At 33.7% G+C, this 27445-nt stretch overlaps 1 protein-coding gene across 1 annotated transcript in view; it reads right to left on the bottom strand.

The window, feature by feature from the left end:
* Positions 1–27445, bottom strand: part of LOC108907619 (nephrin) — a 372803-nt gene that overhangs the window by 220841 nt on the left and 124517 nt on the right. The window contains exon 4 of the mRNA XM_023457403.1: positions 18748–18858. Within this exon, the coding sequence (XP_023313171.1) occupies positions 18748–18858 (111 nt within the window). The remainder of the gene's footprint in view (positions 1–18747; positions 18859–27445) is intronic.

Genomic DNA, 27445 nt, shown 5'->3' with positions numbered 1-27445 from the left:
AATTTATTTGTTATGACATCCCCCTACTTTATTTTTACAAATTTTCGCAATTACCCCTTTAGTGAACGATGACGCATCAAATTTTTTACTAGAAAACTATCGGTTTTATCGAAAAATTACAAGAGGTAAAAAAGTTGCGCAATAAATGAGTCTTTCCAATAAATATTTTTAAATAAATAATTTGCTTCATATAAAAAATGTTTAATAAAATATTGCAATGGGGTTGGCTGTTTCACTCCTTTATAAAATACGCTAATAATCGAACAAATATTGAAAAGTTCTCTCTTTATTAGTAGGATGTTTATACCAAGTTTTGTGTCTCTACCATTCCTCACGTTAAAGTAAAAAATTTAAATGTGAATTTCAATCCTCTCCTTTAAGAGGGTATATCGCTTCAGGGGTGCAAATTTCATATAAGGTATTTTTACTTCAATCCTCTTATTTTTGGCTCTACATTCACTGGTACTTAATTTAAAAACACCCTGCATATGTACAAATTTATTATCTGGTATGGACTACCCTGTATAAGCTACTGCAATATAGTACACAAAATCAATACCAAGGAGCATACAGCATCCAGAATAGTTTGTTCCAGTTGATAATTTACGAGAGACATTTTCCAGTAAGACGACACTATCTATTAAATTACCGAGACATGATATTGTTAGTGTAATGAATACTAAGTTGTTGGGTTTGACGAACATGCAATAAATGCAGTTAAATTCGTTCTAGATGCCGGAAGAGCTGGAATACATTTTCTTAAAAGGCGTTGCATTTCTAAGTAGATTTAAGAACGCCAGTTCCGGAGAGAACGAAAAAAATTGGAGCTGTGCCAGTTGGAAGTCTAGTCTAGTTAACGAATTCGTTAATATTTAAATGCCTGTTATCAGATAATATTAAGATATGAAACTGTGTTTTAATAGACAATTTTTTTTACACAATATAAATAGTAAATAGTGGGTAGTATCCAGAATAATTAAATAACAGGTCTCATTAACATCACACGTGTATTTTTCAGTCTATCACCTTTATAGATGTGGGAATTAAGAGAAAAATAGTAACTATGACCTGCCACTTAAGTCTGTCAGGAAGTAGTAAAAACTAGTTCTGGCAGAACATTTATTTCCATTAAAAGTTTCTCACCTAACCTAAAAATAAAGAATTCAGTGGGATCACAGCCTCATTTTAATGCATTTCAACGGAAGTGCCACCGAATAAAGGCATTTGAAGCTTATAAAGCACCAATTTCAATTTCCAGCCGTAAAACTTTCAGGATATAAAACTGTCAGCGACACTTATCATAGTTTTGATTTGACAAATTTACATTCCATTAATATTTATTTTATGTACACGATGCCACGTTTGTTCTTCAAAACAACGGAGGGGGTGAATTCCTTATAAAAATAGTGGGGGTAGTTTATACAAGTTCAAAGTAAACAGATGTCTCTCCTCCATAATTGATACTGTTGTTCTGTAATTGTGAGCAAACTTTATTGTCAGTATTTAGTGAAAATGGTGCATTGTTTTTTCGACTCCTTTGTCAACGGCTCACCATATCGAAAATGGGGCCTACTGTTAAAGAAGTAAGTACACGTGTTCTGTCTTGAAGCATTCAAACATGAGTTTTGAGTAAAAATCCTTCACTCTTAACGTCTTATACACAATAAGTTTCTAGAGGACTTTAAGGAGTCTGAGGAGTAATACTAATAGTATTACTATGTCTTTATGTCAAATAAAAGTGACTTCAGGGCAATATAGTTGCCTTAAACAGTGATATTAGAAATAATCAACTTAGACGTAGTCGTGGTATCCCAATTATTCATGGATTTAGACCTGACAACTATAGGCTTTGTGAAAATGTCGTTGAATTATTTGATTCTACAATGAATTTACTAATAAAGAAGTCCGATATCAATGAGAGTTATTATCTTGGTAGTAAAGAATCAAAAAGTGCTATGACAAGGTCTATTGTTGAATTCTGTCAGCGCTTGGCTACGTGATATGGCTTTCTTTAATAAGAAACAGTTAAAAGGTTCCTTCCCGTGTTTTGATTTCGGAAATGTTGACAGCTGACAACTTGGTTATTTACAAGAGAGCAAGGTAAATCTACAAAACGTCGACATGGACATTCAATGGTCTTGTTTACGTCAAAGATCAGCCAAAACCTCCATTGAAATACATGAAATTGGAACTGAGCATTTCAAAAACATTTTGGCTATCGGAGGACATTATCAAGGAGGCCAAACAAGGATAAAAACTTCCTTTACAACATTGTGACTGATGATGAAACGTGCTGTTTTCAATATGATACAGAAACCAAGTGCCAAAGTGCCGTGGCAGGAGTCAGACGAGCCAAACCCCAAAAAATCTCGTTTGAAGAAGTCAAAAATGAAGACAATGTTGATTTGTTTTTACGATTTCAAGAACATTGTTCACAAAGAGTTCATTTCACCATACCAAACCGTTAATGTACTATTCTATCTTGGCGTTTTAAAGTATTTAGTTCATCGTATTCGTGGTATTCGGCTAGAATATCGTGCAGAAAGAAGTTGGCGTTTGTTGCATGATAATGCGCCATTTCAATTATCGACACTTGTGACCGATTTTTTTACTAAAAATCGCATATTGACTGTTAACCACTCAATAACTTAAACTGGCTAAAGATAGAGACGTCAAAATTTGGATACGAATAAATATCAATTACTATACTGTAGTAGTAACAAAAACGTGCAAAAATTAATGAAATCGTTTCTGAGTCAATATTCTTTCTGATAATATTTTTAAATTTATGTCTACCGTTTTCCGCAAGCTTCATTTTTCTAGAAAAATGTACACCCTTCAATTTTCAGCTGGCATACATTTCTTTGTATTACCTTTTGGTGTTTGCAAAGCCGTTAAGATATTTAAAGAATTTTTACTTATTTTCTTTCAGTTGTACCCCCAAACTACCCGCATACACACCACTGCTACTAGGAATAAAAAGATTTGGATGTTCTTTTTAAGATACATTTCATCTATATGTTTTGACGATTTAAATATAATTACTAATCAGGAAAATTCTGTAAATATACAGGGTGTTCCAGAATATGTGGGCAATCTCTCGGATTTATACAGGGGACGTTAAAATAACATGACAAGTTGAAAATCGATTTTTTTTTAATACCTATTAAAATATTTTGTGTAATTTAATTATTTTTAGGAAAATACAAATGTAAATAAAATTTGCATTTTTTAGATAGGTACAGAAAAAATGTAAATTTCATTATTTCTTTTTACGGATACAATAAAACTCATATATATTAAACAAAAACAGTTTTTTCTCGAAAACAGTTCATTTGACGGATATCAACCAAGAGTCCATTTTTTTTAGTTTAAGGTTAAAGCTGTCTAAAAATATTTTTGTGCCTTTATCGTATAGGGTGTAAAAAAATTGACATTATCGTGCTACAGCTAGTCCGTCCCTGCAAACCGAATAAGCCAAATTGTTTTCGTGGATCAATTTTTAAGGAGTCCATCGTATTAAGAAATAATTAAATTAGTATTTTAAAAGTTGTTAAAAAACAAATCGATTTTCAGGCGCGTCCGTCGTTTAGGGGCCTGTATCTCCGTACTTGGGCTCTCTAAGGAAAAACTTGTCATATTATTTTAACGTCCCCTGTATAAATTCGAGAGATTTCCCACATAATCTAGGACACCTTGTATAGTGAATTATTGTTATTGTGGATTTTGTTTCATAGTTGTAAAATTAATACTTTGTTTTGAAATTTTTCACTAATGTTTCAAATTTGATCAAAATCCTAATAAAGAGAATGTAAAGAACAACAGTGCATGAATTTATTGTATTATAATGTTTATGTAAACTATGTAACAAGTAGCAAAATGTACAAAAGACACTACAAAAATAAATCACACACAAAGTTCACATTCATACATTCATATTCTCTCTGCTTTACATAAAGTTGGATCCGGTGAGTAAGCAGGTGATTTTGTTATTATTAAAACAAAGAGAGCCGGTTTGGGGATAGCGAGGTATGTAATAGCAGCATATGCAGGGAAAATAGAGAAGCCACATTGTTGCGCTTTACTTAGCTGAATTTATTCCAAGCGAATTTCAAGTTCATTATCTTTTGTATAAGGAAGTAATTTACGTTGTATTATCTAACTAAGAACGAGGCGCTAGTTTAACAGAAACCTGGAGATAGTTATCCCAGTTCAGCATTTCACAGATAAAGAAAAAAGTAGCTGTGTATACACGACGATGTTTACTGAGTCGCAGGGTAGAAAACTTTCCAACTATCGATGTTTAGAACTTTCTTTAAAATAACGACAAAATGTACCCATATTTTCTCTTCAATTTCGAGTTTTATTGTCAACAGAAGATGTCAAAGTAGACTGTTGAGAAAAAATTAGACGAAATGCACATTTTTATAATTTGTTAGAATTGCCAAACATATTTTGAGAAATAACGACTGTAGGAGGCAAAAATACTCTCATTTTTGCTTCACATTCGATTTCCAGAGATAATAAAAAGCGTCAAGGTATACTACACTGTAAAAAAAATCGGTGTGAGTGAAAGCAATAAAGGTACGGGTGAATCCATTGAGTCAAATAATTATTTAATACATTTTCACTCATTTGTGATAATAATTGAACTAAAACAGAGTACTTTCACTCAAATATCTGTACCCGTTAAATATATTCTTCAGATAAACTCGTATTTGGTACACTTGTACCTAAATCGGAGTAAATGTCCATATTATTGAGTGACCCCGCCTCATTCTATGGTTGTCGTGCGTTGTCTTTGTCTATTCCCATCGTCCATATTAGGTCATCTCGTGGCGTGGTGTATGGCGTATACTGCTGGACATGTGTCCGTTGCAGATACTTACCTATCTGTAACGTATAATATATAATAAATTAAAGACAATATATTAAATCTCGATTAACATTTGGTTAAATAAACGGATAGTTAAATTGTTATCTATAATTACGTATTTGTAACGTACAATATAGGTTATGGCAATTTAATAGTCCGATCAGTTAACCAATTCCTCGAGACCTAGTAGTTTATGACTTTAATATAAGGATGTTTAAATTAAAATGTAAAGAGAATAATAAAGTGGTGCAAAATCACCGCAGATATTAATTAAATGGAAGCAGCGGCGGCTGCGCGATCCATAACAAAATTTGGAATGACTTTATTCATTATTAAATTAAGCCGAGACTCTAAAACTAAGTAGACTGCTCAATGTGGAACCCAAGGAAAAACTGCATTTTTCGGAGATCTCTCCTGAATTCGACACCTCGCTTCGACTCGCCCATTTCTTGGATCCAGACGTTTCTGTTCTTATCTTACTGTCGAGAACCCTGAACATCGGGACGCTTTGGCATAACTATGCCATGTTAATAGTTGTATAATGGACTGAATTTACATTTATATAAATAATTATGTGACTAACTGGACTTACAAGTAACCCTAGCCTTCCTCTAGTGACTCCGTGTAGCAATACGGGACGGATTAGTCCATCTCATTTAATATATTCTTATAGCTTGGAAAATCCGCCTAAAAACCAGCTATTTAATCTATTATTATTTTCCTCACCACAACTTACAACTTATTTAAATGTATCGGAATTTCTGCGTTCTTTTGAATGCATTTGGCGGGTTATTACAAATATCGATTTTCTCTTTATACCAGATGCTCAACACATGGCCCCGACGTTCTAAGTGAACTTGTTAAAATATATTGCTAAATTTCATGAGGCCTGCTACGAAGGACGATCTTGTGGCGATGCTAAACCTACTTGAAAACTTTTAACCTTCTGATAATTATTGTTGACTGAAATATTTTACTTTTTGGCCCATTCGCTCCAAATTTTAGCTGTACTCATACTAATAGAGCGAAAATTTCACCCAATTGAATTATTTGAGCAAAATTGAGTCAATTTGAATGAATTTTTTTACAGTGTATTATGAATAAATTAGGCCAAATGTTTCATTATATATTTTTTATATTTATATAATTTTAAATTTAAATAAATAAATAAATAAATAAATTAGATGAAACGATGCATTTTTATAATTTATAAGAAATGTTGCCCTCGGAGTAGGTATTTTACCATCCGCTAACTCAATTTTGAAGGATCCCTTAAATAAATATCGTCTCATCTCATTCTTTCGCCATCCTCTGCAGCAGGCGGAGGTAGCAGTTTTCCCCGTATTTTGCTCGATTTTCCTCTTATGTCTGGATAGGCGCGAGCTTGGCGTCCGCTTTGCATTCCAAACAGAAATGTACGAATCGTTATTCCTTCCCATTTTATTTGTTTTTCTATTCTCTGTTACATGTGAGACCCGTTTGCATGAGTTTTAAAGTAATTTATTTCTTTCCTTTCACTCAGCGAGTGTCGCTGCGAATAAAAACATTTAAACTTATATTGACGTAGTCTTATTACAGTCAATAAATATCCACAAATGAAAAATTCTTGTCGTTTCTGGAGCAGAAATTTCATTTCTATGCTGCCAGATTGTTGGGAAGTTTGCGAAAGAGCTGATATTTTCTCGGGATATCCTACGTATTTTGCACATTTCATAATATTTATTACTTTTCCCTTTGTACTGTCGGCCAAGAGGTTAAAAGTTTCTTGCAATTCCTTCGTCCTCACATACACCAGCTTCTTTATGATATACAGTACAAAATATTGTTTGTAATGAGTATTGCTTACTAAAGATTCGTTTTGCTACTCCGAAAAGAATGCTTTGTAAACAATTACTGTATTACAGTAATCCGCAATTTTCTGCAGAAAACTGCTGTTACAATGGCAATGATATATGCCGACTTTAGTTATATCTGGGGCAGACATTGCTTCCCTTAAGGGATAAGAGGGTTGAAAGTCTTCATAAACCACGGAAAAAATTCGAGTTTCAAAAGTGGTCCAGGTGTCTCTTCAATTGCTCCGTCAACATCGATACATGACAATCATTCGAAAAATAAATTCCTTTGTCATAATCGGAGCTTCAGAATAAAATATAGTCTTAAGAAATTTCCTTGCCCCCATGTCTGGGATTAACTTGATCCACAGTGGGATCCTAAATTTGCAATTTTAGAACAAAGAAAACAATAGCAGTAGATTAGTTTATGTTGCAAGGTTTATTCAATTTAAATTAATAAGTTTGTACGAAAAAGAGAACAGAAAAGTCTTTTTTCTGAATCTTGAAATTATTAATTTTAATTCCAAAAATGTCATATTCTGGTATTTTAGTTCGTTGCTGCTAAACAACCAACAGCAAACAGTAAAGCCGAGAAAGTTAACTCTACCGTAGCATTTCTTTTATCTATATCTTATACAGTAAATACTCTATAACATTCGCTATCTGTACAGTGTGAATGTCACCATTTATTTTAACAATAACTCAACAATTAAACAGCTTCTTGAGATCTTGTTATAAAAATTCAACTTTGTTATCACAACTAGTTAGTTTTGTTTCCATCTGTATACTGCTGTATTGTTGATACTTCATGTAAATCTTTGTCACGCCCTACAATTAGTTATGGANTTTCTTGCAATTCCTTCATCCTCACATACACCAGCATCTTTATCATATACAGTACAAAATATTGTTTGTAATGAGTATTGCTTACTAAAGATTCGTTTTGCTACACAGAAAATAATGCTTTGTAAACAATTACTGTATTATAGTAATCCGCAATTTTCTGCAGAAAGCTGTTACAATGGCAATGATACATGCCGACTTTAGTTATATCTGGGGCAGACATTGCTTCTCTCAAGAGACAAGGGTGTTGAAAGCCTTCATAAACCACGGAAAAAATTCGAATTTCAAAAGTGGTCCAGGTGTCTCTTCAATTGTTCCGTCAACATCGATACATGACAATTATTCGAAAAATAAATTCCTTTGTCATAATCGGAGCTTCAGAATAAAATATAGTTTTAAGAAATTTCCTTGCCCCCACGTCTGGGATAAACTTGATCCACAGCTGGATCCTAAATTTTCAATTTTAGAACAAAGAAAATAATAGTAGTTGATTAGTTTATGTTGCAAAGTTTATTCAGTTTAAATTAATAAGTTTGTACGAAAAAGAGAACAGAAAAGTCTTTTTTCTGAAATCCTTCGGAAATGTGTACTTTTTCGGCCTAATTTCAATTCCAAAATGCCATTATAGTATTTTAGTTGCTAAACAGCAAACAGTAAGGCCGGGAAAGTTAAATCTCCCGTAGCATTTCTTTTATCTATGTCTTATACAGTAAATACTCTATAACATTTACTATCTGTACAGTGTGAATGTCACCATTTATTTTAACAATAACTCAACAATTAAACAGCTTCTTGAGATCTTGTAATAAAAATTCAACTTTGTTATCACAACTAGTTAGTTTTGTTTTCATCTGTATACTGCTGTATTGTTGATACTTCATGTAAATCTTTGTCACGCCCTACAATTAGTTATGGACCACCGATTTAATGAACTACATACAATAAATATTTACTATTTACCTTCTTTAAACATGGAGAAACTTTATGCATGAATTGTCATGATTTCTGTAATTGCTGTGCACCTTTTATTGTTATTATTTCCCTTTTATTATTGTTTATTTGTAAGCCAAATCTAGAGCACAACAATTAGGTTCTTCTTCTTCTTCCTAGTAGTTGGTCCTAATAAGTCCCATAGCATCGAGGCCTAATTAGGCCTATTGTGCGTCCCACTACTAGTCCTATTCATCAAGTAGTTTTGCGATTTCGACAAAGTCCAAAATCTTCCTTGCTGACACTTCTCTCAGTTCCTTAGGTTCCCAATAAGGTTGCCCCAGGAGCGCCATTCTACTACGTGAAATCCCGGACATTCACCTAGGATATGCCTAGTTTCATCCGCCGAGTCACATCTTCGGCAGACCAGACTGTCTACAAGTCCTGTCACTCTCCTGAGCCGGATTCTATTCAAGCTCAGTAGCTCATTCGCTCTTCCCTTCGAAGGATATTCCATAAGCTCCTTAGAATGGCTATGTCCTGGCCTTGAAGTCCAGTATTTCCAGTGTTCTGTCTCAATCCATTTGCCCAGAGCCCGTCGGACCACACTGGGAGATGTACCACCACAAAAGGGCTCCGGGCCAATGAACTCTGTCTCGGATCCCTTCTTAGCTAGTTCATCTGCTTTCTCGTTCTCACAAATGCCTATGTACCCTGGCAACCAACACAGTCTAACACACAACAATTAGGTTACTTGAGTGTCAAGTATTGAAGGTTATTTTATTTGTTTCTATCACCATCGACCCATAGACACACGGTTAGTAGACTGTCCTTGGTACATTAAGGTGGAATATTAACTTTAATATTTTTTTTATAGATTCATCCTATCATTTATGTTTCCATACAAGACATTCCGTATTTTTCGATTCTAACCTATTCTTAACCCTGGTTGCAGTAGCTATAAACCAGGGATGCACATACCGCGGCCCGCGGGCCGCATGCGGCCCGCTGTCGATGTTTATGCGGCCCGCCAACGAATTTTAAAAGTATTCTACTCGCCGCGCTCCGGTCCAAGCATATTATTACGAGACTAGAAATCTGTCGCATCAACTAGATTACAGATTCGCGAAACACGTCGATCCCCGAACAAAGTGGATGGTTCTCGATGTTTGGTAACTCGTATAAATACGACGCATCGCCGGCTACCGGGGCAGTTAAGTTTTGACTACGGATAAGCGAACGTTATACTGTTTGAGAACTGTAATCTGTGACGAGTAAATATTTCGTCGTTCGAACTTGGCTTTTACCGACTGTAACATATAATATTAATTTTGATATGGATAAACCAGGCCCCAGTAAGAAACGTAGTCGTAAGGTTGAAGATGAAAATCGACAGTTTCATGATATTTGGACCGAAAAATACTTTTTTATTTCATCGCATAACAAAATTGTCTGTTTAATATGCAAGAGTAGTGTTTCTATTCCGAAGGAATATAATGTGAAAAGGCACTATGAAACCCAGCATCCAACTTTTACCAAATTAACTGGCGAAAATCGAACGCAAAGAATTTCCACTTTACAACGGGAACTAATAGGCCAGCAATCTATGTTTACAAAACCAATTCAAGATGCTGAAACAGCCACTGAAGTTAGCTTTGAAATATCTCGAATAATAGCGAAAACTTGTCGGCCTTTTAAAGATGGTGAGTTTGTTAAGCAATGTTTGGATATCGCCGCAAAAAAAATTTGTCCGGAAAATGTAAAGAAGTTTGAAAAAATTCAGTTAAATCGGATGACTGTTCAAAGAAGAATTACCGCATTAGCAGATAATATAGAAGAGCAATTAGCTACGAAATCGAGAAGTTTTGAGTATTTTTCTATAGCGCTCGACGAATCTACAGATATAAGTTCAACTGCTCAACTATTAATATTTTTACGAGGTGTAACGCAAAATTTTGAAGTGAGTGAAGAACTGATTGGTATGAGTTCTTTGACAAGTCAAACCAGGGGAAGTGACATGCTCAAAGCTCTTCTAGAAAAATGTTCTATAATGGATTTGGATTTAACGAAAATATCTGGAATTACAACTGACGGAGCACCTTCAATGGTTGGAAGTACATCTGGGATAGTAACTCTGTTAAAAACATATTTACAAACTAAAAACATAAATACCAAGGAATTAATGCAGTTTCATTGTATTATACATCAAGAGGCCCTCTGTTCAAAATTATTGGGATTTGAAAATGTTATGAAAGTTGTAGTACCTACCGTAAACTTTATAAAATCACGAGGTCTCAATCACCGACAATTCAAACAATTTCTCGAGGATATTGAAAGCGAATATGGTGATCTCCTGTTTTACACTGAAGTAAGGTGGCTAAGTCGTGGGTTGACACTACAGCGATTTCTTAACTTGATTGAAGAAATCCAACTATTTCTGGCGGAAAAGAAAAACGACGTCCCCGAACTCGACAACCCTGATTGGCTGTGTGACTTAGCGTTTCTTGTAGACATCACAAATCACTTGAATGTCTTAAATACGCGACTCCAAGGCAAAGATCAATTGATTTCGCAGCTATACTCTCATGTTTCGTCCTTTCAATGCAAATTGAGTCTTTTCAGGACACAAATCAATTCAGCCAATTACGGCCATTTTCCGAACTACAAAAAAATTATGGAGAAGTTCAATAAAACTGACGTCAATTTCGCTCATGTTGAAAAAATTGATATTTTGATACAAGCTTTTGAAAATCGTTTTGTAGACTTCAAAAAAGTTAAACCGCTATTGGACATTTTCAGCAATCCTTTCAACATTTCACCCGAAAATGCGCCGGAATTAATGCAGCTGGAATTAATAGACATGCAAAATGATGATAATTTAAGAAACAAATTTAATGAAGGTAATTTACTCAACTTCTACCGTTGCGTTGATAAAAACGCTTATAAAGAGTTGCGAATAAATGCATTGAAATGCGCAAGCTTATTTGGATCGACGTATATTTGTGAACAAACGTTTTCAGTGATGAAACTTAACAAAACGAAAAACCGAAACCGTCTGGCAAATGAAAATTTGGAAGCAATTATACGTGTGGCTACAAGTAATGTGGAGCCAAATATAAAAAAACTTGTTAGTTCAATGCAATGTCATGCATCAAAATAATAAAACATGAAATATTACATTGTAATGATTACATAATTATTACAACAAACATTTTTGAAGGTTATTTTATTTTTATCATTGTATTTCATACTATTTAAAAATAAAAAATTTTGTGTTAATAAATATTGTTTGTAGTGGCCCGTCCTTGGCTTATATTTTTCCCGAGTGGCCCCTGTTCCCTATATGTCTGTGTATCCTTGCTATAAACGTTGGCTATGCTTCTATTAAGCTGAAGGAGTAGTTACCAAAAACGTAAAAATATTATTTGTTAGAGAAATTAAAAAACGTTGGATTATAGATTTACGTCGAGATAACCAAGAAGCTAAGGTACTGAAAATAGCACCGGTAAAGACAGCAAGAGAGCTTTGCTTAATTACCTTTGCAAGAAACATTCGCGTGACCTGAAAAATACGGGCTTTATTAAGAAACACGTTCTGGGATCTCAGTGACGTTTTTATTAAAATTTTGAGAAAATTCCCTAATCAACGCGAGCACCACCGACGAAACTTTCTCTGTAAAAACTGACGACTTTTAATAAAGGGGGGTATTTGCATACATAAATGCAAAAACATTTTATAAATGGGTTACGTCCGCACCAAAAGAGTGATTAGCAGTGTCGGCTTCATCAACCGAGCTAATAATTTAAGCGGGAGAGGGGCTCGAGCATTCCGAAAGTGTGTAAACTATGTCCCATTTAGGCAGGAGTGTAATTCGAGTAAATAAATAACATAAAAGCCCCAACTTTCGGCATTAAGCCCCCGAGTTTTGAGCAGAAGGAGTGGTGCAGCGCCAGACAATATTTAACTTTCGCTTGTAGCAGAGCCGGCGTCGCGGTGCCGTTGTCACGTAACCAACCCACTTAGTTACTTACATGGCAGATGTTCTCCCAGGAGGCGGTGGAACGAATGTACGTGGCGCTACGTACAACGTTATAACTTTCCGGATATACAACGTAATAACCTGGTTGCACGCTGACCGATGTCTCGTGAAAGTTTGTCGCATCCCGTGGTAGCGTCGTTTCCTCAATCGATGAAGCGTATTACGAAAAAAGTCAGAGATAATAAGAAACTGTCTACAGTAGGGAACCTGCAGATTTTTTGAAATATAATAACACAGACAATATAGCTTCGCTCCAGACTGCTACTGGAATAGGTCGGCAGTTTTAAATTTCCTAATTACCGATACAGTACACCACCAGCAGAATTTTAGGAAGTATCAAATGCAGCGGCTCGCATTCCTACGCATATCCCAGCAACTATACTATTATTTTAAGATTTATTTTCAATTTTTGTGTAATTTAGTTAATTTTGTTTATTATGTATTTGTTATGTAGTATATAATTTGATTTTTGTAATGTGTAATGATTAAATATTCGTTTGGGCGCCTTTTGTTGTGTAGAATGTAATTTGTGTGTGTTGAAATCATTTTTTTTTTATGTAGGTTCTCATGATAGATTAAGCAATTACAATGACAAATTTGAACAAATTGTACTTTCTTACCTTGGTTTTGCTAATCTCTCCTCCGGCAGCTTTACCTTGCATGAATAACATTAACAGTGTACATTTTATTACAATGTAGATAGGAATGTTTAGTTATCAATGCTACACTGTCCTTCAAAAAAAACACTTATTCAAATTACCAGCATGAGTTCTTACCTCACAGAAGCGGTTCAATATTATTTAAATTTACTATCACTATTGATTTGAGTAAGTAGCACTGAATTAACGCAATTTTTAACGATTTTCACAATATGATATTTATTAATTATTCATCTTTAAATTTCGAACAATATTTTAAGAAACACAGAAACTAGATTTGTTATGGACTTTTACATGACTTAATAACTGATAAATTTCTTAACTTTACCTAACATGATTTAGAAAATCTTTGGTTAACCAATTAGTACTGTTTTACGAAACAAATTAACTTATATTAAAAACACAGAAACTAAACTAATCCTTATACTATGAAATGTTCAAAAATATGATTTTAATTTTTATCCACTGACATTGTCTATGGTTTAAAATGAAGTTTTCGATTTCACAAAATGTTTTTACTTTGAATTCGCAACACTTTAATTTATGTTTGGGAGAATATGCTTATGCAACTGGACTTACATTTTTCATTATCTCTGCTTTGGAATGTTCAATCCTCACTCTAACCTCACTTTTAGTCGTGGTTTGACAGCTGTACTCGTCTCTTGAAGATAGTTTTTGTGTGAGTTGGTTGTTCCCTCGTTTTCTACGATGTTATTTCGGGAGCTACGGGATAACATGCACCCCTCACCTGTGTCTGGGACCAACTTCCTTCTCTCCCCACTTGTTTACTTCTCTACGATGCTTTGTTGTTTTCCGTTACAAGGTAAATTTTCTGATTTGTCCTTTTGTTATTGGTCACTTGTGTACATGATATTGTTTTCTAACTGCGCACTTTCTCCAACATATTGCGATGTAATTTTATTTTAATTAAATTACGGCGTAATTTGTATTTTGTAACTGCGTAGTAAACTTTTAACATCTTAAAACTAGTTTACAAGAATTTTTTATATGACATTCTGCATGACTATTTTTATAATAAACTTCTAGCCTATGTGTTTTTCTGATGCTATAATATTTTCTTTTGTACTAATTTATTTAACGTTTATTTAATTGTAAAATTGTTAAATTGGCCCTTCTTGTGGCATTTTTCTTTTGCTTTCATGCTTTCACTTCGATCCTAAACTTTATCTTTTTGACATGCTTCTCTATGATAATGTTTTAATTTTTATATGAAATAACTATGAAATGAGATTTTTATTTTACTTTAAAAGTAATTTATGTCTTTCTTGTCGCATCGTTCAATAATTCAGGCAACCGGTCCTCCAAAAAGTCAGCATATATTGGTCCATTTAGTCCTTCAAAGAAATGGAGACCCACAAGTACATCGCCTATTATGCCAGCCCAAACATTTACCGAGAACCGATGTTGAAAATGAGTTTCCCTAATCGCGTGAGGATTTCCATCGGCCCATATGTGCATATTATGGAAATTTACTTCATCACGGGTAAATTTCGCACTGTGACACAAACATAAGCAGGAAAGTCTATTTGATTGGCACATTACCATAAAAACCGTCTGCAAAAACTCATTCGCTGATCACAATCTGGGGGTTAAATCTGTTGAACTGGTTGCAGATGATAGGGGTGCGACAGCTGGCGCCTTAAGATACGATGTACGATGCGAGATGAGGTTCCTATTTGCTGTGCGAGTGGTCGAGTACTAATTGTGGGGTCTTCGTCAAGATTTTCCAACACTGCATCTTCAACATTAAGGTTCACTTGCTGACCACGTCCCTCTCCTCGAAGAATAACACTTCCCGTATCTCGCAGTCACTGAACGCACTGTAGGATTGTATTTGCACATGGGGGTGACATTATGGCCATCGTTCCTGGTACAACCTACACACCACAGAAATGAGACAACCCCCAAATCCAAAATCCAAAGGCTTGTGCGGAAGGGGGCTGCACTTGAAAAAACGCGGACAAACACCCATTATCCATCGACATTGCCAGTGCCGACACCGGGGATCGAACCCGGACCAGAGTAGGAAGCCTAGCCGAGAAATGCTTGCCACCGCACTCTCGACCGACTGCGCTACCGTGGCGAAATGCATTGTTTTATCGGTTCATTATAAAACTAGTTTGTGCACAAACTAAAAAATTAAGCAAAGTAAGAAATAAGAATCTCGTTTTTAATATAATCGGTATGTTATTTTTATTTTTTTCTTCTTTATAAAAACTACACTGTCACTATCGTGGAATTACATAAAAAACCTTTTGTCTGCAATCTTTCACTTTTTAACACTGATGGGTCGATGGACGATGCTTAATATTTAATAATTAAGTGAATAATGAATTCAATACAAATACAAAATCAGTTTACTGCACAAATTCTTTGACAATGTAACCTAACCTTCCTTTAGTATTACTAGTATTAGATTGTATCGATTTAAATTATAAGGTTGCATCTCGGGTCGCATAAAAACATTTCCCAAGTTTTTAATAAATAACACGGGGTCGGCCTTCATTTTCGTTGAATAAATGAACTTTAATTTGCAAAAAAAAAAACGAAACGTGAAGATAGAACTTTTTCGTATAAGACTTTTCTATTACAAATATCATCAGGAAGCTGCAGTTTAATTTTTATAGATTATATATGGTACACCCTGTATATGCCAGAGGAAGAAAGGGGATTTTACGATATAATATTGAATATTGGTAACTACAAAAGTGAGAAAACTGAGAACCTAAAAAAAAATTAAAAAATGTGAAAGCAAAGTAATTATCCTAGCTAGCTTATTCCGTTTTTATATTTTGTTTTGTTGTTTTACATGTTTTGATATTTTGAATATCTTGTTTTGTTATAATATTTTACATTTTATAGGAAACATTTCAATGTTTGTATTCTAAAAGTAAACAAATACTATTAAAATGTGTTCTAAATCTAGTATAGTTGTCGTCTATCTAACAATGTTTCCAGTAAGGTATACTACTAGAATAGAAGTGCAACAATAAAAAGTTTTTTCTGACCACATTAACACGTCTGTGTATTTTAGTTTCAAAATCTTAACTATTTTAACAGAATATCGAGATTTCCACTGATTTTGAGCTATTTTGTGAGGTTACGGAAAAATCCTGACCTGATGGAGCATTTCTGACAACTCCATTGTCTTCGGGGGTTGAAATTCCGGGGGGGCATAATACTCCGTTATAAAGATATGAATTTTTTTATGTGCCTGTGTCATTATTTTCTTACATACCTTTTTATTTATTTATTTTTTTGATATGATTTTTTAATTGGTGAATCAGAGTTTGTTTATTCATTTTAACATCCGTAAAACAAATGTCCTTTGAATTTAATCAATGGACATTTTTTTGGACAACAAATTCATCATAAGACATTTCTATTGACCTTACATACAAATTATATTTGAGGTTTTTTTATCTCACTTATTAGCTATACCAAAACATTTACGGGTGTAAACCCATGTCAAGGATATTAATAAAATAGGGAAATATTTTCATTACTTTTGAGCGACAGTAAAATGTAACGTATATGTTAGGGTTGTAAGTAGATTCCATATTAACCCGAATTTTAAACTTCCCCGTTCTACAATTTAAGTCGTAAAGGGCAACTTGGATCGTAAAACGTGCAAACTCCTTAGTAGGGGAGATCGGGGTAGGTTGTATCATGGAATCCGTTGGAACAAGTCTAGTAACTAAGAAAAATGTATGAATTACATAAAATCAACGTCTTTTTATGAAATAATTTATAAATTATACTAAATAATGTGTTTGTTGGAGAAAATAGTTTTTTGTTCTAGAACAAAAAGTATTTTTCATTGAGATGTTACTTATTATTTTAATTGAATAATAGTACTTAATAGGACTACTAAGATCTGAAGCATTTTTTGTTCGAAAATGTAACATGTGTATTCCAGATGTGGCATTTGGGTGCAGAAAGCGTGTTCTGAAGCTTATTATTTTTTCCAAAACCATTGCATTAAATTATAAAATTTATATCTATATTTTTTTCTATGAAATTTGTGTAGTACCCAACAAAAATTTCTTGATTTCTAAATTCCAACATTTTCTTTACTACATCCGCTATTTTGAATTTTGTAATTCTGTCTTCAGATTCGGTTTTCTTTCGGGATACAGTTGTACAACAGCTTTAATGCATACCACTGATATTAATCACTTCAAACAGTGGATAAAAAAAAATTAATTGCAATGATATTACTGGATTTTAGTAGTCTTTGATACTATTAATTATCAGGATTGTACGCAAGCTGCAAGGTTGTGGGACAAATTGTCTAAACCTAGGGCAATTTCTTCTGGTGTTCTACAAGGTTCTGCTTTAGGACCCGTATTATTTAGTATTTATACCAGTCAATTTGTTAAATTTTGTTAAATATTGTTCTATTCATATGTATGCTGATGATATTTAATTTTATTATTCATTTAATTCCTTAGGTTATGAAGTGGCCACTTTCAAAATATTTATAATGTACAAGCGTTAAAAACTTGGGTTTAATTTTAGATCGATCATCGAGATTTAGACAACAAGTTAGTAAATACATACAAAGGTCATATAATGCATTAAGGCTTCTGTATCCTGACAAAGGTTATACTAATTATAATACAAAGAAAATGCTCTGTGCACAAAATTTCTCAAGAACCGAATTTCAAACGTTCAAGTCAAAAATCTAGCGCGCGACTAGGGCGCCGTTCACACGCGTGCTCGGGCTCGGCGCTCTATCTCCCGTGTGCACGCCGTTCATTGACGTTAACTTTTACTGCTGCTAGCGCGTTTATTACATGGACTATCAATGTAGAACTTTCTGGAAATAAAAGTTTAACCCTTTCTTTAATTGTCTGTAAAATCCCGGTCCGATACATCCATTAGTTAATTAACAATTATTAAAAAACAGTTATCTTGGGAACAAAGAGGCGTACGTGATTTCTCTTTTTTTAGATTACCTTAAAAATAAGCTCTATTTAATGTAAAAAAGAGAGAATTGCCGAACGGCTTTTGCCTGACGCTGGGACAATTTGTTTATAACACTGTTTTGCGTGTCCTAATTTGTTAACTGTAAAGTGTTATAATTTCAAATCTTTAATAGTTTTCTTTTTCGATACGTTTCTTTGGATCAATTAGAACCTCCATCTCAAGTTAATTTATGCTTTTACCTTTTTTGCCAATTTCAATAATGATTCGAAACATTTTTCGAAACGAATATTGCTTGATAAAAAAATAACTCCCACTATCGAATACAAAACTATTTGCTGCCAATTGACGAAAAAAGTTTTACAAGAAAATCTGTGACGTAACCATCAGATCTCTCCACATGGAAACTTTCACACTAAATATCATCCAAAAGTACTCGTAAGTGGGTTAGCACACAAGTTTCAATACAACTACAACCTGGTTTGCAACTTCAGGTCTTATTCTAATTGTAAGCATTCGTACTTCTCGGAGATAAATAATTAATACTGTGGCAAACAAACGGGAACGTCTCGTTTTGTGCTCGAATTCATAAGAATGACGTCTAAGCTATAAACTTACCTCCCGTCACTATACAAGTGAGCTTCATGTCTCCCCCTTCTTCGTACGGACCGGCCAATGAGGGGACTTCTTTGCCTTTTTCGTCTATTATAGTCGGCTTCTGCGGCGGAACTGAAACGTAGATGGGAAATATATTAACAATTGAACATATTGAGGGAATAAAATGTGGTGGGCTGGGGCAGTCCGGAGCCAGGTACGTGCTAAGGATGAATAACGTTTAGTTGGACTGAAATACTATATTCTGAAATAACAAAAGTGTATTTTATTCAGGAACCTGACTAAATGTTTGTTGTAAATGAATGATAACAGTCATTCAAAGTGTTACTATCTTGGTAAAAGGGCTTATAATAAACCTAAAAAAAAATAAATGCGTGAGCAGGGGTGGCGGAGGGTTGATTTGGGGGGTTGAAAAGTTGTGAAAAATTTTATCATTGGATTTCTGGCGAAAGTTAACGTCAAACAAAAAAAATATCAAATACAGGAGGAGGAATTTTTTTCGCTCTATACAATGGCGTCAAGAAAAAGCGTTTCAGGCCGGAAAAATTAATATCTCGGAAACTTCTTTTTTTATATAAAAAAATTTCAGGTTATTTAAGACACAGAAAGGTACACTTTCACCAAATTTCGTCAAAATTAAATTATTTTTACGCAAATGAAAAATAAAAACGAAAAATAAGATAAAAACCTGTTTTTCGCATTTTTCTCGGAAATTTTTAGGTTATCTTAAAAAGCGAATTCTACAAAAGTTGTAGATTTTTGCATGATCTACAACTTTTGTATTGAATACTTTTCAGTTTGACATCAACTTTTGTCAGAAATCCCAATGATACAATTTTTCACAATTTTTCAACCCCCCAAATCAACCCTCCGCCACCCCTGCTCGGGCATTTATTTATTTTTTTTTCTTTTATTATAAGTCCCTTTATAATTTCCACTTATTAAAGCCCAAGTAACAATTTTCTTTTTTTTTCCCTCTAAATGAGTTATTTCGACCGGTCTATACAGTTTTTTTTATAACTTTAAGCAAAATTTAGTAAATATTCTAGTTACTTTATAGGTAGAGTAATAATTAAACTTTATAGTGAAAATATTATGCTCTTTAAAATGTTTAATAATAGTATTATTTCACATAAAATTTGTAACAATTTTTTTCAGGGAGGAATCACGTCCTTATTCTTTACGCACTCATTTATTTACACCCTGTATGACAGTCAATATTTTAGTTGCCACGGGAAAGGAACTGCTTTTATAAACAACGATAGAATTTTTCATAAAGAGTAACAATTAAGGAGTAGATTTATATTCAGCGGAACACTTTTGGGAATGTGAGGACAAATTCCTGAATTGTAATATTCAAAGGGAGAGGACTGTTTCAGCATTGCACATAAAATAATTGCCTGAACATTTTTAAAGCTCGTTTTTCTCTGCTGCAACATTTTTGCTGCAGAATAATAAATTATTCAGTGGAATATAAAAGCAATCCGTGAGCTGACATAAAAATGCCTTTGTTTTATTAATTTCGCGAAAGAACGTTTAGGCCAGCACAAGAAACTGAAATGTCAACAGGAAAAGCAGATATTACACAATTAAGTTTTTGTTTAGTTAATTTTTACCACTTGCTACTCAATTTCAGTACGAGATATCTATACTTTGCGGATGTTTCTAAATTTTAGAAAATAAAGCTGAGATAGATTTGAAAATATGTTCCTTTCTATATTAAAGTCATTAATTGCTATATTCCAAACTTTTATTTCACTGGTTATATGTATATAAGGCTTATACTTTGTAAGAATAAGGACAAAGTCCTTTCTTCCTTCAATTCCTTAAAAGCTCAGTAACGTTTTAAATCTCTTTGAAATGACTAGACTTTGTATATCATTGTAAGTAGACGCAATTAATTTGTTAATTTTACAGACACGTAAATAGTGGTTTGTTCTTTTGATCAAACTCTATTATTGTTATGTTTTCAAACTCACTGGACTCAAATCTGAAGTCGCAAAACCGATAAGCTCTTCAGAATGCAATATAACTCACACAACGAAAGTGAGTTTTTTCGCAGAACAGTCTATGGAAGTTGTGTGTCGAGGAACTACTGAAAATAAAGCCGAAAAAGAAGAAAACAAGAATTGAGAAATACTAAGAGGAAGACTAGAAGGAATACGAAGAGGGATGACAGTAAAATGAACAGCGAAACGAAAAATCTAAGAACATCTTTTATGCGCTTATAGGACAATAAAGACAAGAAGAAACATTTTGAGCAAAAACTGGACCTAACCAAAGAGATCTCAGTTCAGGATATTTTAATGTTACTCAAGAGGTTTGCCTTGATTCATCCAAGGGTCTGTTTTCTCTGATACATATAAAACTTGAACTAATGAAAGAATCTGTTAAGGCTTCGGACAAAGACGTTGAATATTACGGCTACTTTGAAGATAAATATCCCGAAATCAGTAACGCTAAACTGAAAGGGCATATTTGACGTAAGATATGTGTGATGAAGATTTTGTATTGCAAGACTGCATGGCAAAGCATAAAAAAATGTAACACAAAACTTTTTGGATAATCACAAAAGTCACAATTATAAAACTAATCGCGGAAAGTTCAGAGAATTTGAATCTTCAATGAACCATATAATGAACTTAATAGATTCTCATTTGGAATATTTCCCCCATAGCTTAGGTGGCCACAAAGAAGAGAAAGGTGAACGATTTTACCAAGATTAAGAGGAACTGAAGAAATGGTATGTCAGTAAGTTGGAGGTGAATGTGATAGCGACAAATTATTCTCAACATCCAACAGTAGAATGCTGAAAAGAAAGTGTAAGGTTAAAGGTAAAAAGAGAAAATCACTACATAGATCTTTTGATGACAAAACTGTTCGCTAAAATCGAAAGCGTTAATTTAAATAAACTGTGATATACACCTCTTTGAAAAATTCGTGAAAAATTCTTTTTTATGAATTGAGTGGAAATTTTTTAGAAAATGATGATGGTGCCAAATTGTCTTCAGATTCGTGATCAGTAGATCCAAAAACATAAAGATATTTTGTGATCAAAAGAACGGGCCACTTTTATCTATGTGCCTGTGTTTAAACCTAGCAACCATACCATTAGAGAAACTTTTTGAGAAACTGTGTTAGTTCTACGGGGTGTCCCACTTGGAGGTGCAGAAACTTTAAACTTTCACTTTTTGGTGATTGTTCTAAAACGGCTCTCCAATAAAGAAATGTGACATAACATTTTTTATTTAGAATTTGAAGATTTGTCAAAGCATTATTTGTAAATTTTTCTTAGTTAAGTTTTTTCCTACAACTTTGTATTTGGAAGTACTAGTCTATCACTTCAAATAAGAAAGTTGGCCTGTCAGCTTTTAAAAAAATTACAGAATATTATGGATTTTCGGTTTGTTATATTTGGTCGCCGTTAGTTATAGACGTACACTTCTTTGATCTATCCTTGTTGTTCTCGGGCTAAGCTATGTGGGGGCAAATCTGCTATCAAAACTCGGTTCTTTTTGCTAGTTACCGATGACGTCCTTGCAACCTTCTCGAAAATATAAAAAAACTCCGAAACTACGAGAAAATCTATCTCTTACACTAATTATTCAATATATTTCAAATAAAAAAGTTGTAATTACGGACCTTAGAAATTAAAACTGTTCCATCGCAAACATTGTGACTCTATTGATGCGTATTTTTTTGATAACACTTTTTTTATTTGATATTGTCAGCTACGGAAGAATCTGTCGTAAATTAAACCGTCTCCATTTATTGGAGATGTGTCGAAAATTAGCAAATAACGAATTAGATCGTGCGAAAAAATTTAACGAGAAAAACCTGTCACAGGATAATACTCATACGGAAATTTTACCGAATTATCCCTATTATCTGTGGAATTATCCAGACCTGCATTTTCGACATTGTCGAATATTTCTCGCGAGGGAGTTATTTTTTGGACCTGGTTAGCATGTAAACCCATTATTCATTAAGTGATGAATGTACGAGAATGTGTGTGTGACGGTGCCTTTGTTTCACTTACTTTTTTTTTATTTTGAGAACAAAAAAGCGAATTTTATTTACGATGTTACAATGGGTACAGTAACACGCAAGTTATGACGGTGAATTGGTAAACAAATTGGTGCTGAAGTCCTTTAATACGTATTTGAAGAGTGGTGGACATTGGAAGCTAATGGAAGAATGCATGAGCGTATCTATGTATAGGTTTTAGTAAAAATATATTATTTTTTTGTTTGATTTTGATAGGTGTAGTATATCAGTAAAACTGATTCTAAAACTGTACTTTTTTAAACTGATTAATAAAAGATTCCAATGGAAACAATTCAAGCTTCGCGGCAGATTTTATGGTACAGCAATAAATGTTTCTTTAATCCCTTTCAAAAGTCATATATTTTGTGCTGAAGCTACGGAAAATATGAAATTTGTCAAGGCTTCTTTTTAAATCAGGAAAAATCCATTAGTCTCAAATAACCCATAAACCAGAATCCATAAATTCAATACACCCAAACAACCATTATCCTAATCATGAACCTGATAACCTATAAACCCATAATTCCTAAAATTCCTAAACACCTAAACTCTAAAACCCATAAACGCCGAAACCCTCATTAACTCCAAAACCCATCAGTCCCAATCATTGGTTTTATGTTTTTCGGTTATTAGATGAATGGGCGATTGGGTTTATTGGATTTATAAACGACGCTAACGAAAAGACATTTAATTATCAAAAAACTTCGTTTACAAAAGAATCTACCTAAACACACGCAAATGAGTGAGTCAATAACAATGTTGAAAATAATAAAAACAATAAGAGACAGATATTGATATTATGTAACGAAAGAACAATTAAATTTTAACAAAAGTAAAGATGTTATACCATTATTTTCAATGCAGGAATTTAACTAACGTTCGCTGCGAGCTTAGGTAACGTAGGTAGGTTCTTTTATAAACGCCTTTTGTTTTGATATTTAAATGTCTTTTTGTTAGCGTCGAAAGTTTCGATTTCTCTTGGTCGATTTATTATTCAAAAATTTTTTCCCGAAGCTTAGGGCCTATACTTTCTCTAATATCGTACCTCGCCGACGTTGGTGGGACACTGCATATGACTTTTTAATGTGATTAAATAAACATTTATTATATAGATATATAGATAAATTTATACTACTACTTTTTATACAAAGAAGTACAACTGTAGTAAGTCAAACATATATCAATAGTAACAAAAAAAAAACAAAATTTAAATCAACAATGTACAGGGATAATAACATATAACTTAAAATATTAAAATAGAAAAAAATGAAGAATTAAAAAAATTTCAATATAATATGTATAAAACAAAAAATAACAGATTAACAAAACTTCCATAACGACTAAAGTACAATTAAAATAATCAAGACAGAAAATAATTAAAAACTAAAAAACATAGTCAAATACTCCTGCACCGAATAAAAACAATTTTCGAGAAAATATTTCCTGATAATTAGAGTTTAACTCTTTTACGGCATCAAGTAAAATATTGTAAAGATTTAACTGAGGTGCATTTCTGGATGATAGATTTAGTCGAAAAGGAGTCCGTCGCAAATAACTAGCCTGTCGAGTATGTATTATGATGATGTACGTTAGAATTACAAACAAACGTATTAATATTTTTGTTTATTTCCAAAAGCTGGTAAAATATAAAAAGAGTAGGTAAAGCCATTACCGTCGGTGTTTTAAAATAAGGCTGACAGTGGTCCAAAAACTTTGCGTTAGCAACAAACTTATAATCTTTTTTTGCATTCTAAATATCTGTATAGCAGAAGAAGAGTTACCCCAATACCGTAACGTAAATGAGAGTGGAACAACAAAATATACTTTTAAGAGAGCACTTTGACCAAAATTTAGTTTTAATTTACGAATAATAAAAGAATAAAACGACGTTTTTTTCTTTAAAGAATGAACGTAAGGTGACCAACATAACATATCATCAATAGTCAAACCCAATAATTCAACTGTGGATCCATTTGTAATATTATTATCCGAGGAAAACATTATACCTTGGGTTTTATCCAAATTGAATTTAAAGTTATTATTTGCGAACCACTCATTGGCTTTATTTTCTAATAGGTACATTTACATAAAATTGTAAGGAAATTGCTTTATTATTGCTACAAATCAAGGATATATCATCAGCGTAGAGAATACACCTCTCAGGAGACAAATAGAGAGAAAAATCATTCATATAAATTATAAAGAGTAGGGGCCCCAAAACCGAACCTTGATGTACCCCGCTCTCTACTCCAGTTAGATCAGATCTATCATTTTTTGGAGCAACACATTGCTTTCTGGAAGTGAGGTAAGATTTGAATAGTTCTAACTGCATCCCCCTAACACCATAACGGGAAAGTTTCTCAATGAGGAGATCATGAGATACCTATGCAATCAAAGGCATTGCTAAGATCACATAGGGTAAGCCCAACCAGCTCTCCCCTCTCAAGTCTCTCTACCACGCAATTCACGGCTTGGGAAATGGCATGCACTGTCGAAAGATCTTCTCTACAGCCAAATTGACAACCGCCCAATAACTTGTTCGAAATAAAGTAATTTGCCAAACACTTCTTAATTATTATTTCAAATATTTTACCAAAAAATGGTATGACCGAGATGGGACGATAGTTATTGAGAAAAATTACATCAGCTTTTTTTTAAAAATAGGAACCACTTTAGAGATTTTAAAAATATTAGGGAAAATGCCAGATGAAAATGCCTATTGATATACCATCTAAAATGCCGTGTGGCTCGAACTGTTTCCTCATTGTGCGGCGTGGATTATGACGATCGCCCTGTACGCGGCTGCGGATAAAACCCGTCTCATATCAGCAAATTAAATTTAAGCTGTCGTAAAGGAAAACTCATTACATGACACGGGGCAGTTTCCAACTTAAAATGCTTTCATGTGCCTCGTTATTTAGGTTACCGTTTTATAAAATGTGTCTTATTTCCTATTCCCTTCTCTCCAATATACCCTTCACTCCAAAAATGGCTCGCCGCAGCGGCATATACCGCCGGCCTGGGTCGTATAACCGGTGGCGGAAAGGGGGGCGGCCGGAGGATAACCTGGACTCCTTCCTCTCTATTAAAACGGGAAGGATCATTTCTTTGACAGTTATATAAGAAAGCTAGTTCCCGGCGGGATATTTACGTCGCCACCAGATTGGAGCGGGATTGAAAATGAATTCCGTAAATAAATGATATAAAATTGGACAGATCTAGCGAAATCCTCGGGAATTTTTTATTCATACGCCCAGGGAGTAGCCATTCTTTCCCTTCATTTTTTTTTATCGGTTCTAATATACCAAAATATAGGACGCTTTGTTACATTTACTTCTAAGCAGCAGCAATTTAGATGCACTTGTGCATGAATATCATTTTACGTAAATATCTGCTTTTACTCGACACGAATCTCGAACTAAATCGAAGATAACCTGAAATTCCACAAAACGCAGAAGTAATGGTATTACAAACAGGGTTAAATTAACAATCAAGAACCTAATGTAAGTAATAATTAGATAGGTGAGCTTCCGTAACATTGCTCCTCTCAGAATCGATCGTCTCGATGAGGTTACTATATCATCTATACTGCTTTCCTTAATAGAAGCACAGATATCACAACGCTGCGCGGCACCATTCTTTAACATTGGAACGACTTTCAAGTCAATTAAATTGTTTTCATAGTTTTTCAAAGATAATGATTGTAGGTGGATAGCAGAATCCGTATGACGCCAGACGAAAATCTGCAACGCGGGACACACACACTACGGTTCCAAGAAAAGGACCACGGTAGATTGGCGCTAGGGACTAGATACATACAGCTGCGAGCGACTGCACGACAACATTTCTTTTCACTGCACTTTTGTTTTCAACAATACTTTTTATTTACCGTTGAGTTGTGAAAAATTGTATCAAAGGGATTTCTGGCGAAAGTTGATATCAAACAAAAAAGTATTCAATACTAACGTTGTAGATCATGCAAAAATCTCCAACTTTTGTAGAAATGACTGTTTAAGATAACCTCAAAATTTCCGAGAAAAATGCGAAAAACCGGTTTTTCTTATTTTTCGTTTTTTACACTTTTTTTTAAGATTAATCTACTTAGGAAAATCATCGTACGGAGTTCTGCCGGTGATCATTTTTTTCGTTTTGACATATACTTTTTGGTGAAATAAAAAAATCTGTCAAATTCAAAAACTGATTACACATTCAATTGTACGGAAAAAAATACAAAAAAAACTGTCTCATTGTTTGACCCAAAACTTTATTTTTGTACAGTATTGCTATAAACATAAGTCGGATAGTCAATAAATAATATAAATAATATTCTTTTTTCCGTATGATCAATTAGTGTACTTATTTTTTAAAGATTTTGATAAATTCATAGATATACAGTGTGTCCAAGATAAGGATGAGATAGCATTAGGATCTAAGAAACGGTAAAAGATACGGGGGGCTCAGATAAGAAAAAGGTTGTGTTTTTTATACCTAACAATATGTTTAGAAAGTTTTAAAATTCCCGGTAGTTCCAGAGGTAGGTATCCGGAAAACCAGAAATTTTGCAAAATTGATTAATTTTTTTTCTGGCTTTATTTAAAAACGAATTTTAAAATAAATTGCGTATTTACGATGCCATTTTTTTCGATCTATGCAA

This window comes from Anoplophora glabripennis, unplaced genomic scaffold (genome assembly GCF_000390285.2).
Source record: "Anoplophora glabripennis isolate ALB-LARVAE unplaced genomic scaffold, Agla_2.0 scaffold43, whole genome shotgun sequence".
Taxonomy (NCBI): Eukaryota; Metazoa; Arthropoda; class Insecta; order Coleoptera; family Cerambycidae; genus Anoplophora; species Anoplophora glabripennis.
Note: the sequence above shows the minus strand (reverse complement) of the source record. Positions and strands in the feature narration are given on the sequence as shown.